The following is a 15,741-nucleotide window of genomic DNA, read 5'->3' as shown; positions in this document are numbered from 1 at the left end:
ACTGGTCTAGCCGCTCTACCGGGTCATGCCACCGCTGCCTTGTATGTAAAGCAGCGACGTGGAGCAAAATAGAACCTATAAGCTTTAGTAAGAAGGTGCTATTTTTTTTTTATATAATAAGGGGGCAAACGAGCAAACGGGTCACCTGATGGAAAGCAACTTCCGTCGCCCATGGACACTCGCAGCATCAGAAGAGCTGCAGGTGCGTTGCCGGCCTTTTAAGAGGGAATAGGGTAATAGGGAAGGGTAGGGATGGGAAGGGAAGGGAATAGGGGAGGATAGGGAAGGGAATCGGGTCTCCGGTAAACTCACTCACTCGGCGAAACACAGCGCAAGCGCTGTTTCACGCCGGTTTTCTGTGATAACGTGGTATTTCTCCGGTCGAGCCGGCCCATTCGTGCCGAAGCATGGCTCTCCCACGTATACACTTTTGTCGTATAATATTTTGTTTAAACTTTTGTCGGTCGAAGTCGCTTGCCGCTGGGGTCGAAAAGTCGCCTTAATATAACATTCGAAATGAGGCCAATCACTCACGTTTTGATGTCAATTCACACGGAAAACGTCCGAAATGAGAGGGAAACTTAATTATGACCGAAAAAAGTTGCTATTTATATTCGTAAAAAGTGGATTCCAGCTTTATAATATATACGTTATATTTTATTGATGATTTCAATCAAATATACTTTTTTACAAAAAATATAACAAGCGTTTAAATTGTTAAAGCTTTATCCGATAAAGTAATTCGATAAAATTTTTGGATGACTTTGATCAAATTCCTTAACGACAAACTCGAGTTGCTGTCTAAGCTGATCCTATCTTTGATGATGGTGATTTGAAAAATTGTCGATATTGCTTAATAGACATTAAAGCGAAATAAAGATAAGCATTCCCTCTAAAATTGGAAGGATCTCAACGCTATATAAAGATAAATTAGATAAACCTTCACACTGGAGGAACACTGCATACTATGAAGGTTAGACGAATTGCGATCGAACGTTCCTATTGACTGAGAGCGCCGTGAGGCCAGGGTCTGACGCCGGCCTCACGCGCTCCCAGGGTGCCGGCTATCTCTTCGCCTTGAAGTATTGACACAGCAGCACCTTCTTGAAGGCCTGCCTGAACACCTTGTTGAATATGGTGTAGAAGATCGGGTTGACCATTGAGCTCGCGTAGCCCAACCACAGCACGCAGTCGAAAACCCAGCCGGGGATCCTGCGCTCACATTCCGGGCAGATTGCCGGCACCATGTTGAGAATGAAAAATGGCGCCCAGAGCACGACGAACGTGAAAAACACGACACCCAACACTTTCGTCGCTTTTTGCTCCAGTCGAAGAATTCTTCCGTGGCGTGATGAATTTCGAGAGATCACGCTGGAATTTCTCGAGTGATGAGTCCTTGGAGTCTGTCTCTGAGGACTCGGATTCACAGAAGTCTGCTGGCGATTGTTGATCGATCGTTGTCTACGGATAGTTCTAGAAGGCGTTGATAATGCAGTTCTGGCACCGAAGCTGGAACCACGTCTAAACCTTCTCGCTTCCTCCCATGTCACTATTGAGGATGCGCCGCGGCTGGATCTCCTAAAGAACGGGGTTGAAGGTTCATCCTTCATGGTACCATTTCTGGTGTACCCGTTGCATCCATTTATGTCTCCTCCCGGTACTATAATGACTTCGGTGGTTCGTTTGGGTGGTGTTGAGTCTGATCCAAAATAGGGGCACGTACATGGCGGAGGCAGTAGCAGACCGTCCTCCGAGCTTCGGGACTTGGCCGTCAATGTGACAGGAGCTAGTAGGCCGTCATTGCTTTCATCGTCTGACGCGCTTCTTGGTCTGTTGAGTGGACTGGGGTCTGCAGTTGACAGTCTTCGCTTATCCTGATGCATGGATGATGGAGAGCTGGAGGAGACGCTCATGGAACCTGGCGTGAGCATCCCACCACGTTCGGAGATGTTCGTCCTGTAAACAAGACTGATATTAGTTTTTGGTGTTTTTATTTGCTCTATGGCTATTTTAACTGCTCTTCATTTTGCAGTATTGGAAAACTACATTTTGGCTGTCTTATACTCGTAAGCTTATTAGTGTAAGTACTCACATACGGTTTTGCTCGCTCGAGCAATAACGTCGAGCAAAACCAGCGGCTCGGGATTCCGTCCACACATTCAGCATTCCTCGATAGTTTTATTCTAAATCGATATATCCATCAAGCCGGCTCGATGCGAGCCTTCGAGCTGTCAGTTTTGCGGTCCACACACTAATTATTACTCGATTTGGAGTAAAACTATCGAGCAAAACCGCATGTGAGTACTTAGCATTAATTAGGCACAATTTTCCCAAGTATCAACAAAATTGTAAACCTTTTTAATCAAAAAACGAAAGCTTTTTTTTATTATAACTGTCTTTTTGTCAGATGATAATTACTTTTCTACACCTAAACAGTTTTCCACATGCACGACGGTTAAGCCAAAAGCACACAAATGTACAAACTTTATGAATACATGGCGGGCACGATAAATTAGTTCAGATGTGCTCACAATATTAATTGTCGGGAACATGGAATTATATGTAGTTTAGAATTTCGAGGTAATTCAATATACAAGTGGCTGTTATGCTAATTTTGGACTATTTCAGTCATTTGGATTATGTGATCATGTTTCTTTTGAATATCAAATTGATTGTATTTGTTCACGATGTAGCGTTTTAGATAGTCCAAATGGGTATCTAATTTATTGAAAAATACCACCAATAATATTATTCATGAAACATGAACACTAAAGTTTTACCTTAATCAAAATACATTTTATAAAATATCATCTTTTAAATGAACAATAGCGACAAAACTTATGATCATTACATTGTAATGATCATGAGTTTTGTTGCTATTGTTATATTATGTATATAACGGAGACACAATGTATTTGGACAGACACAATATGTTTTACCATTGACATACTATATCTAGAGATGTCGCTTACAAAACAAGCCCAATTGATGTCGATCATCAACAGGATTTGTATCTTTTAACTATCCCTCTTAAATAAATACAAGATTTTTGCTATGTTAAATCCCAGTTTGTAACTAAAAGCGACATTGTAGCCATAGTATATCAACGACACAGTAAGCAATGCAAACATATACCCTTTGTAAGACGGTTTGGACGCTGACGCCTCCAAGCCGCGGGACAGTCGCAACATCTCAGCACCGAAATGATGCAGTGCACTCATGGCGGACGGCGCGGGCTCGCTGTGTACACATAGGCTATGTTACACATAAGCTTTATTATGCACATAGATGCGAACGGACATGGTGCAAACGGGCTATGGATTTGGGTTTCCGTTCGACATGATGAGCTTCACGCAGGGATTTATTCATAATTTAATGAAATTTATTCATACGCAGGTGTGGTGTGGTGATTCTACGTACCATCGAATAAATTAATTCATTGGCGGACCTATGTCATTTGGTTGGGTAATGTCATTTCATTAGCTATGTCCACACTATGCTCTTTCGTCTTTAATTTTGGTCATCTTCTTTAATTCAACTATCGTTTTGGCGTATTCAATAAAAATAATTGAATGCGTCAACAGCTATGTCCACACTATGCGCTTTCGTCTTCAATTTTCGTCATCTTCTTTCATTCAACTTTCGTTTTGGTGCATTCAATAATTGAATGCATCAACAAACGCAACGCCAACTGTCATTTTTAATAACAAAGCGAAAGTAACAAAATGGTCAGAGGCCATGCGTCGCGGGCATTCCTCACGTTCGCTGTTGACTGCGCTATGACGCATGCCCTTGACGAACAGAAAAAGGCACAGTGTGGACAAAGCTAATGTAAGTCTTGATCAGTCGGCTGAGATTGACATAACGCAACTTAATTACGTAGGTCCATGAATCGAGTGCATATTATATTATATAATCCGAATTATTATTATGATTATATTTTTATGTTATACAATCATAGTATAGTATAAAATCATAACATAATGCTTTGGTAAGCTTATTTCAAACCCGGCTAACAGATGACTATAGTTTGTGCGTTTTAAGATGATATGGGTGACAGTTTTCATATTCCTGGCTACGGGTTTTTTTTACAAGAAAACAAAAAAAATCAGAATGTAATAAATTATATTCCATCTACAAAAACAAATGTTTCCTATCATTGTAAATGAATAAAAATGAAAAGTTGCTAAATGCTAACTTATTAATATAAAATTATAAATATTAACTCTGAAATAGGAGTATAAAATTATTGTTACGAAAACATTTGAAAAATGTCATACTCGTATGCATGAAACGGAACTTATGTCAATAGAGATTGACTCTGTTGAATCGAAATCAAATCGATAAAAAAGGGCGGCCATCTTAAATCACTAGCATCGATGAAATGTCAGTACGAAATCGATAATTTCGATTGCAATTCCTTTACGAAGTGATTCGATATTTTTAAACTATCGATTAATTTTTGTTAGGTAACTTTCCTACTGTTGTCAATTATAATGTGTCACGCATATCATCATAAAACGCACAAACTATATATACGTGGGAGAGCCATGCTTCGGCACGAATGGGCCGGCTCGACCGGATAAATACCACGTTCTCACAGAAAACCGGCGTGAAACAGCGCTTGCGCTGTGTTTCGCCGAGTGAGTGAGTTTACCGGAGGCCCAATCCCCTAACCCCTACCCTATTCTCTTCCCTACCCTCAACTACCTTCCCTTCCCTTCCCTACCCTCCCGTATTACCCTATTCCCTCTTAAAAGGCCGGCAACGCACTTGCAGCTCTTCTGATGCTGCGAGTGTCCATGGGCGACGGAAGTTGCTTTCCATCAGGTGACCCGTTTGCTCGTTTGCCCCCTTATTTCATAAAAAAAAAAAAAAACTATAGTAGACAAACAAACAACGCAATCTACGCCTTGATCTGATTGAAAAAACCACTTGACAAGGACATCAATAAATGGATTGTCGTGTACGCGGTGTAAATAATTTTATTTATAGGAAGAAAGTGTACGAAAAATATATAATAGGAACTAACTGCTGCACTCAGATACGAATAATAATAACATAACTGTAACTAAATAGAGAATTTGACTCAAGCCCCATTATATTATATTATCTAATTATCTATCATTAAATTGAAGTTTACTCATCATTTTAGCTCGGCCGCACATTGGCCGAAATTTCTGATCAGTAACAGTTGAACGTCCGCGCTGTCTCTTACATTTTGTACTGAGCCGAGTGAGCTCGAACTCGCCGGAAGGATATTTCGGATAGTGTGCATGGTGGCGGTCCGGCGAAATTCAACTGTTTTTTTTCAGAATTCGGACAATGTGCGGCCGGGATTAATGTCTCTGAATGTGACAGTAAATAATAATCCATAGCCCGTTAACAATTCTACATATAAGATTCAAATTGTACTAGTTCTTCAATGAAAATCTGAAAAAATCTACTTTAGTTGAATCTTAGGACACACAGGCAGGTAGACACATAAAATAAATGTAAATTAAACACAATATATAAAACGTTTTATGCAACAAAAGCAATACATTTTATTTTATGAATATTGTTAGCATATTATGAATTACGATCCATCGTTTATTATCCATATTATTATAATGATAAACACACCAACAAGGATATTGTGGAACTTTCATGCCATTGTCACGGGTGTGTGGATGTGGTGTATCTGTCACTCAATGTTGAAAGACAGATACCAAACAATAATAGCAAATTGACAAAAGGTGAACGTAGATCTTTAATATGCTAAGTACTTACATATGGTTTTACTCGATGGAATCACGTAGAGTAAAAACCACGGCTCGGGCTTTTGTCCACACATTCAGCATTGCTCGATAGTTTTTATTAATTTGAAATTAGATATATTATATTATAATTCCATCCAACCGGCTCGATGCGAGCCTTCGAGCTGTGAGTTTTGCGGTCCACACGGTGGTTTTTGCTCGATTTACAGTACCTAAAGCTATCGAGTAAAACCGTATGTGAGTACTTAGCATTAGACAAGTAATAATATTAGCAGAGTAGACAGATCACAGAACTAAGGAGTACCTCGACATCAAACAAACGGACGAATATACGCGAGTTGAGCGTGAGTGTCAGTTTCAATATGTTTCACAGTGCTTATGCCTCTAATACACCGACGCTGCGAAACGCGAAATATCTATGAAACAGGAATAGAGCGAGATGCCATATAACGCTTTTCCGTGTGGCGAGTGAGACAGCAAATCGGTTCGCTGCTGTTTCGCGTTTCACAGCGTTGGTGTACTACTCGTAGAGGCGTTAGTAACGCATATATACGTACGGCGCGTGCCGGCCGAGGCATACTACGTCAAACGTATTTTCAAGATCACTTCTGAGTCGGCCTTACTCTGATATTAGTGACAATTATTCTTCGGGTAGGTAGTTCAGAGTAATTTCAGCAAGTAGGACATCTGTTACCTGTAACCACGGCCGCTGGAAAGTAGCCGAAACGTCGGGAATACGAAAAGTGAACAACTTAATATTATAAATGCGAAAGTATGTCAGTCTGTATGTTATCTCTTCACGCCCAGACCGCTGAGCCAATTTGGCTAAAATTTGGTATGGATATACTTTCAGTCCTGGGAAAGGACATAGGATACTTTTTATCTCGGAAAAATGTACGATTCGGACGGTTCAACGGAGTTGCAATTGACTAGTGATCCATAAGTGCTACCTATAAGCGTTTTTATTTAGCTACAAAAATAATACTTGTAGGTCTGCAATATGTCTGCCATCACCTGATTACATCGCCCACACACACTTCAGCATTGACCTTTAATGCATGCTTCGGGACAATTTCGCTAATTTCATTGATGACATTTTGCATACGTGAGTGTGAACAGTGTATATTATGAACGCCACTCAGCGCTTGCATCTTAATTAATAGCAATTCAATCTAAAAAAAAACATAATTGACAATTTCGCTATTGCTTAGTTTTTTATCCATATCTCGAATTTTTTTTAAGAAATTTTGCAAAGAAACAACCTATCACGCCCCACTCCTACCGGCACAGCGACTTTGCCAAACTTTGACACGGTGTTCGTGTGCGTGCGACTAGACGTTTGCAAATTATAATTGCATAAGTTATTCTTGTTGTATCTTTACCGCGGCAGGCCCCGAGTGCCACACTTTTTTTATTTTTTGAGTTTGGAGCGTGAAGTAAAATTTTTATTTTCAAGAGTGTCCTATATAATATAGTAACCCACGTACTGTGGAACGGAATTGTACACTCCGTGCTGGACTTATACCTAAACATTTTCAAAATGCTAATTTTGGACGAAAGTCCTTGATATACTTACAAATCAATGCAAAGCAATGCTGACAATCTATACGGCTCCATTGTGTCTGTGGACATATTTCTGACGACCTCTGTGGCTCAGTGGTTGAGCGAGTGGTGCTCAAGCCAGGGGTCGTGGCTTGAGTACCACTCGCGTACAAATACGTATATTTTATAATAAAAAACTTAAATATAATATGTATAATATAAAATACGTTTATTAAATATAATATTTCCGTTGTCGGGTGCCCGTAACACAAGTCTTTCAGGTACATACCACGGGGCCAGGCGGACGGGGTGTGAATCCATAGATTATGTTGAACACGTCATATATTATATGACATGTTTCTTCTTTCGGAGAAGTATAATATATTTAGTACTTTCCAGGAATGAAAAAAATAAATTATAATCAATATTCAAAACGAGATAAATCTCGTTTTGAATATTACGGACGCACTTTAATAATATAAATATTATTAAAGTGGAATAAGTGCATGAAAAGTGTATATTTATTACTGTGAAAAAGTTTGATGAGGAGCTATTAAAAAACAAAGAACTTTTTGCAAGGAGAAGGCAACTCTTTGAACACCTGCTTCTTTTATACTTAAAGCAAAGTTGTCTAAAACAAATATCAGACACAACACAAATTTATAGGCATACCTTTAGGGGTTTGTAAATTATATTGTAAAGATAACTTTTTAAGAAATTTCTATAAAACATTTTAAATAATAATAAATTTAATTTTTAATTGCGAAAAGATAGAAAATAGATTAGTGGCCGCATGGTAAAAGCAACATTTTTTTTTTAATTATGAAATAAGGGTGCAAACGAGCAAACGGGTCACCTGATGGTAAGCAACTTCCGTCGCCCATGGACACTCGCAGCATCAGAAGAGCTGCAGGTGCGTTGCCGGCCTTTTCAGAGGGAAAAGGGTAATAGGGGAGGGTAGGGATGGGAAGGGAAGGTAATAGGATAAGATAGGGAAGGGAATTGGGCCTCCGGTAAACTCAGTCACTCTGCGAAACACAGCGCAAGCACTGTTTCACGCCGGTTTTCTGTGAGTAACATAGCCCAAAAGTATTATTAAAATAGGAAATTCAATGTTCGTTTGCCAGTAGGAATTTTTATTAAATTTATATTCTCTGATACGATATTATGGAATTGTTGATATCTAGAATAAAATAGCCTTTATTGCTACTTTTGTGCAAAAAAATACAAATATTTAAATAATAAAATCCTGTATAAATGATGCTTAGTTAAGCATCATTTATTACTTGTTATCATCGTAAAATTAAATAAAACATCTTTTTATTCAAAATGGGTATCATGAATCATGAAACACTTTTTGAAAGTCGAACGAAGAAACTACGTTGCCTACCACCGGTTCGGGAAAGCTGAGAAGAACCAGCGTAAGAAACTCGCACGGGGCAAATCGGCAAATGGATGTTGGTTTTCAATAGCTTGTCTTTCGACAAAGGCCTGATCTAAGGACTTCCAAGCATATTAGCCTGATCTAAGGACTTCCAAGCATATTATCTATCTTGAGCAACTTGTAACCAAAATGCCCCAGTTATTTAGTACTATCAGAGAAGTTTAATTAGACTTTAGATATACCTACGTAATTCGGTCGCGTTATGTCAGTCACGAGAGCACTATATTGAACTAGATGATGCCCGCAATTCCATTGCGCCAAAACTCGTTTATCGCGTTACAATTTTACTGGATAAAAAGTATCTTATGTCCTTTCCCGGGACTCAAAGTATCCTTTATGCCAAATTTCAGCAAAATCGGTATAGCGGTTTGAGCCTGAAGAGGTAACAGATAGACAGATAGACAGACAGACGGACAGACAGACAGACACGACATACACACTTTTGCATTTATAATATTAGTATGGATTGACACAACTCAACCAAATGTCGCAGGTCTGCCATCTGTTGTCGGCGCCTGTACATGGGAGTAATCCGCTCCATGTGCATGTACGGTGCGCCGATATGGGCCGAGCGACTGACGATCAGGACCAGGAGGATCTTAACTGGGTTACAACGGACGATGGCTATAAGGGCGATAAGGGGATACCGCAACATCTCTAAGAATGCCGCGTGTGTTCTTGCCGGCACTATCCCGTGGGACATTGAAGCCGAGTCACTGGCCGAAATATTTTGGCTATGCCAGGAGGAACGTGAGGAAGGACGGATCCCATCGCCAGACCAGATACGGCGATGGAGAACAGCAGCACGGGACCGGGATTAAGACCTTTGGCTCGGTCGTCTAAACGAGTCCCTAGTCAGCGTCGAACTGCTGAACGCAATGCGTCCCGTACTGAGGGAATGGGTGGACAGAAACAGCGGTGCGCTGTCGTACCACAGGCACTGACCGGGCATGGCTGCTTCGGTCAGTATCTATGCGACATGGCCAGAAGTGAGCAAAACACTGCTTGCCATCATTGCAGTGACGACCATGATACGGCGCAGCACACGTTGCTCGTCTGTCCCGCTTGGAGCAGACAAAGAGCGGTCCTACAGGCCACTATTGGACCCGACATCACGCTACCGGCCATCGTTCGTGCAATGCTGGACAGCCAACACTCTTGGAGGGCAGTCGAGACATTCGCCGAAGTGGTAATGTCATCGAAAGAGGAGGCGGAGCGCAGGCGAGAGGCGGAGGCGTTCGATCCTCGGAGAAGGCCGAGGCGAAGACCAAGGGACAGACATGGTCACGACGTCCCGCCTTAACAGGGGAACTCGGGGCATCGGCATGGGGCTGCCGTCGCCCATGACACCGAGTCCCGGGTAGGCCACGATGCGTTAGGTGTTCCAGCGCATCGTCGCGGAGTAATGTGGAATGGTATCCACGAGTTGAGCCTGAAGAGGCAGAGGTGGTGGGGCTGCGGTCGTATATCACGCATTTCCCGCAGTCCCATCTTCAGGAGCAGGAACTCCGTTGGGGTTTTAGTGGGTAGTCCCGGGTGCGTCTTCCGTCCGCCCCGGGGAGTCCCACATACCTCGGTGGTCCTCCCCGGGCCCCGGGGATGCAAAAAAAACACAGTAGGTACTTAAAAAAGGATTTTCTCTAACGCATTTCGATAATTTAGTTTACTTGATTTTGCTTTTAACTTAATAGAATACTTGCAACAGATACGGTATACTGCCATTATAAAACGTTAAAGGCTATTAACGGCAAAATTAGCGCCATAAACTTTACGGCGCATAATAATTTGACTTTATAATACATTGTACCTACACGAGAACACGCTGTAAAAACAAGAGATAGAAACATCTAGACACGGCAATTATTTTATTCAACTAGATGCCCTTTGCAACTCCGTTGCACCAAAATTTGTTTATCGCGCGGGAACCGTGCAATTTTCCGGGATAAAAAGCATCCTATGTCCTTCTCGGAACTAAAAGTATCTCCATACAAAATTCCAGCAAAATCGTTGTTTTAGGCGTGTTGAGGTAACAAACAGACACACTTTCGTATTTATAATTTTTGTAAAATATATATTAACTTGCTTATATTTTAACCTTAGAAAGACCGAAATTCTGAACTTCCTAGAAAGACCAAGAGCGGTCAAATGACCCATGGTATGTTTTTATTTTTTTTTGTGTGTCTTACTATTTTGCTTTTGCATTTTATTGATCATGTTATTATTTATAAATGTATTTAAATTAAATTATAGAACAAATATTCAAGAAAATTATTTATAAAAGCATTTTATAGACCTACTACTGATATAATGACATTATAATAACTCCACAAGATTAATTACTTTTGTTCCTGTATTTAAGCATAAAACATCGTTTTTTAAGATTTTATATTTTCTCATTTTGGCAATAGTATGTTAAAGTTACTCTTATGTACAGTAATTCACGTCTAGAAGCCATGAACATCTTGATGAAAATACCCTATTGGAGGACAAAACTATTATTTTTTCGTATCGTATTTTTGGTCACAATATAAAAATCTTTTATCACTAAAGCTAAAAAAGCACAAAAAATATGCTTTAGAAATGAAATATACTTAAAATAAGCATTAATAATATAACAATTTTTATCATATTTTCATAGAACTACAATTCGCAACCATTAGTTTGTTATTTGCTTCGTTTGTATAGGTAAAACAAAAAATAAAATTAACTCAGCATAAATATTTTATTGAAATTCCAACTACTAATAAACCGTGGCTGTGTTAGGTAAACTCAGGCAACAATTCTATGAAAATTGACACAGATTTTTGTAGTAACGTTGATAATTTTCAAAAAAAACAGGGTTTCATTAGGCAAAAAACTTGAAATACGTTACAATATCAAAACAGGCAAGGCAAAATGATTTATTTGTACACACACTATATTTGTAAATATATTACCATTATTTTTACATATAAAAATGTGAAATTTTTGACCATTTATGTACATAAAAGTATTTATCCTACTTTTGTCCTATGAGTCATTGACAAGTCTATTTCAGTCGAGTTTTTTTTAAAATTTTATAAATTTTAAATCAATACACAAACAAAACATAGTATTTTTCTATCAATAATAAAAACATTGAAAGAAAAATAAAACTTGCAAATGAAACCCAATTTCTTTTGAAATTTTATTGAAGCGGTCAATTGACCGCTGCGCTGTTATTTAAAACTTATAATTATTGAGCAATCATTAAAAACACGTTATCACAATTTAAACAATCGAAAATTATTAAATATCACGAGAAGAAAACGAATTTCACGCAATGGTAACGAAAATATCGCAAATTAAAAACGAAAATGCAGTCATTTGACCGCTCCGGTCTTTCTAGTGTTAATTCATGGATGGAGGATGAAGTTTTGATATCTATACGGGAAAAATAACAAAGTGTTTGGTATATATTAAACATCATCTAAAAAACTAGAACATTAGTTCTAAAAGCACATACATGTTTGTAATATATTATGTATAGTGTTGTATAGGTTGCTTTTTTGATTTAAAGTTTAAAATATATAAAACAAAAAGCAACCTATACTTACAGTACGCTACAAATCTCATATTATTACACCTACAAATAACTACAAATTATTTGAATACGAAATTCAAGCGCGCATCTAAAATTAAAAAGCAGGTTTATAATTTTATGTATTCAGAATAATAATGTACACTTTCATGCATTTTCATTGTATTTATAATTAATGAAACATGTTCATACACTCAGCGAATTTTGATGAAACTTAAAATATAAAATTAGGAATGCGGAATTTAAGCACCATTTCATAGCTTTTATTGAGAAGTTTCAAGATGCACATTAAAAAGTTGAACCTATTCAAATGAAAATTGAATTTCAGTAATTCTTCAAGTTTAACAAATTTTTGTGATATTTTTGATTAGGTAAATATATTCAATATAATATTAGCTAGCTTCATATTATGGCCGAATGATACAAAATTACTTTTTATGATTTTCTGCCAGGACCAAAGGTAACGTAAAATTTCTAATACAGTATATTTATTTGCTACAGCTTCCCTAATACTTATCGACAGGTGTCAGTTTTCATATTACCGGTAGGAAATAAGTACTGTCGATAAGGAACATAAAAATAGAACAGTAACGTAGCTTACTTTTTAAAAAATATTTATATGAAACTAGACGTTACGAAAAACTTAGACGTAACGAAAAAAACCTAACACGGGGTGTGTTAGGTTTTTTTTCGTTACATCTACCACTTTTTAGTGATGAAAGCGCAGACGTGTGTCTTGGTGGGGTTGGATTGGACTAAATTACGTTTCCCCATTCAGAGACTTTCTCCAATGAATTCGCTATTTTAGACACAAGTTCATTTAGACTCTCAATGACATTTAGCCGAGAAATATTGAGGGCGCCGATATGATATACAGCATCACATAATTGCATAAGTTGATAAAATAACCGCATAATACCTCTAGTGTAAAGTCAATTTCTAAAGAAGTCTAAACCATTAGCAAATTGCTTTTACTGTGTAACAAGAAAATGTATGTAAAGGTACCGTTTCGAACCACGCGGCAAGCGACCGCGACCGACAAAAAATCTATTAAAATGCCACTTTATGATCTGGCTATAAGTTTCATTTTCTATCCTCATTGGTCTAGCGACCCATGCCGCCACTACCAGAGTAAACAGAACTAACGAGTAGGCTGACTCAGAAGAGATCTCTAAATTTATACGTTTGACGTAGTATGTCATATCGGCCGGCGCGCGCCGTATTAATGCGTTACTAAGCATTGTGAAACATGTTGAAACTGACATTTTATATTCGCCCATACTGACTGATATATTCGCCCGTTTCCGTGAAGTACTCCTTAGGGTCAATTCAGACCGCAACGAGTCATAAATTTGTATGGATTTGACAGATTTTAATTGCGTGAGACGTCTTGCGAATCTGTCAAATCCATATAAAAGAAATTCATCTACGGGTCGCGTTGCGGTCTGAATCAACCCTTAGTTCTGTCTACTCTGCCACTGTTTTGTAGTGTTAAAATGTTACCTGAAATATAAGCCTGTGTCATAAAGTGGCATTTTATTTGAATTGTCGGTCGGGATCGCTCGCGGCGAGGATCGGAAAGCCACCTTAAGAGTAACACACGTGTGCCGAAATCTAATGGATTATGTCTAATTGGTTCATGTCGGTTTGCCCGCCAAAGCCCAGGTTGAGGGTGTCGTACACGAATCCAATTTCGCATATTATACCTCCAGCATTTCGGTATAGACAGGACCCGATCTAGCTATTTAGCCGCTCCGGGCAAAAATAATTTTCGCCGCCCTTTACATACAGAAAAATATATACAGTGTACATGACAAAAATAAGTGATAATACTTTAGGGTGTGTACGTGTTCCTTGTAGAGAGAGTGTGAAGGTAGCAGCGTTGAAAGACGATTTTTTTTTCACTTGTATGGGCAAGAGCCCGAGCATCCTGTATACATAATTATATTATAATTTACTAGCGAACCGCCTCGGCGTCGCACGGGTATAAAATATTATATAGCCACTGAAAAAATGATTAAAATCGATAGCCTATGATCCTTCACGTGGTCTACTTCTTATCTTTCTGTGCCAAATAACATAAAAATTGCTCCAGTAGCTCGCGAGATAAGCCCTTTCAAATAAGTCATAAGCTAGTTTTGTTTGGGTATAATGAGGGGAATATTTTGAGTAAACTACTTAAATATTTCCACTATACAACCTGAATCGGTTCCTTACTGCGATTTATTTATCGCCTGTTATTAGGCAATTTAGATGTACTTAGAGTGTGACTTTGTTAATGAAAAAAAAATTGCATATGATGAAATAAAACTTATTAAAAAAAATCCTTGACAATGTCATGAATCAAATCCTCGTAGGCTTGTAGCATGCTATACAACACTCATGTGGTGACTTTACATAGAGGTAACAACATTCTGTGCCAGTCTGCCGCAGACAGAGATCGGTCACGCGGTTTCAAGTTCAGGCGGTCAGAGGGCCTAGACAAGCGGCAAACGATTATCGTAAACGGCAACGCCAACGGCACAAAATGTATGGGATTTGACATTAGTATTCGCTAGCCAAGCGATGACCTATGTCAAATCGCATACATTTTGTTAGCGTTTACAATAATCGCTTGCCACTTGTCTACTAGGGCAGTTCTGCGTTTTTCATGCTGTCACACAGGAGGGATTCTAGCGAGGTCAAAATGCTTCCTGTGTGAGTATGTCTATCTTATATCTTTAAACGAGCAATTCTTGTATATATGTCAAAGCACATTGTATAATTAGCCGTGTTACATTACGGCGTATATATATATATATATATATATATATATATATATATATATATATATATATATATATATATATATATATATATATATATATATATATATATATAATAATACAACAAAAAGAAACGCTTGACCGCGTGAACGCTCGCTGTCTGATAGATCCCTTAGATAGAAAACTGACAAAATTTATGATTACTCTTTCATGGCATGGCTTCTAATATGAAATTAAACAGACCATGAAAGAAATTTGTAACACTCAAAGTGGGCATTTTAGAAGTATCTACTAATATTTCATCTGTTAGTGTCTAAGCAAACTAGGCCGAATAAAACGCGGCCGAAGTTCGGCATGACTACGCTAGGAATGCGCTACGCATACAATATAACGCGACATAATCTCGGCATGGTGTGTTATCAGTAATTTAAAATACATCGCAGGCGTAATCATGCCGAACTTCGGCCGCGTATTTTCGGCATAGTGTGTTTAGACACTTACACTCAAGAAGATACAATATATACACTATCCATAATATATTACCTGGAGTCCTGTATCCACAAGTCCCTGGTGTCTATGGGTAGTTCGGTCTCGGTGGAAGCGGCGGAGTGCTGCGGGGTCCCGCCGCGGGGGCTGAGGAACCGCTTCCAGGTGCAGCGGCGTTCTGTGAAC

The 15,741-nt window shown here is 38.7% G+C and overlaps 1 protein-coding gene across 1 annotated transcript in view; it reads right to left on the bottom strand.

Annotated features, from left to right (window-relative positions):
- Positions 1-732: 732 nt before the first annotated feature.
- The window catches only part of LOC121729640 (5-hydroxytryptamine receptor 2C), a 145,019-nt gene continuing 130,010 nt past the window's right edge, over positions 733-15,741 (bottom strand). The window contains exons 6-8 of the mRNA XM_042118213.1: positions 15,613-15,733; positions 3,136-3,240; positions 733-1,956 (exon numbers count right to left, since the gene is read on the bottom strand). Coding sequence (XP_041974147.1) covers positions 1,065-1,956; positions 3,136-3,240; positions 15,613-15,733 — 1,118 coding nt within the window. The 3' untranslated portion in view covers positions 733-1,064. The remainder of the gene's footprint in view (positions 1,957-3,135; positions 3,241-15,612; positions 15,734-15,741) is intronic.

The sequence above is a fragment of the Aricia agestis genome, chromosome 8, assembly GCF_905147365.1.
Source record: "Aricia agestis chromosome 8, ilAriAges1.1, whole genome shotgun sequence".
In the NCBI taxonomy this organism is placed as follows: domain Eukaryota; kingdom Metazoa; phylum Arthropoda; class Insecta; order Lepidoptera; family Lycaenidae; genus Aricia; species Aricia agestis.
Note: the sequence above shows the minus strand (reverse complement) of the source record. Positions and strands in the feature narration are given on the sequence as shown.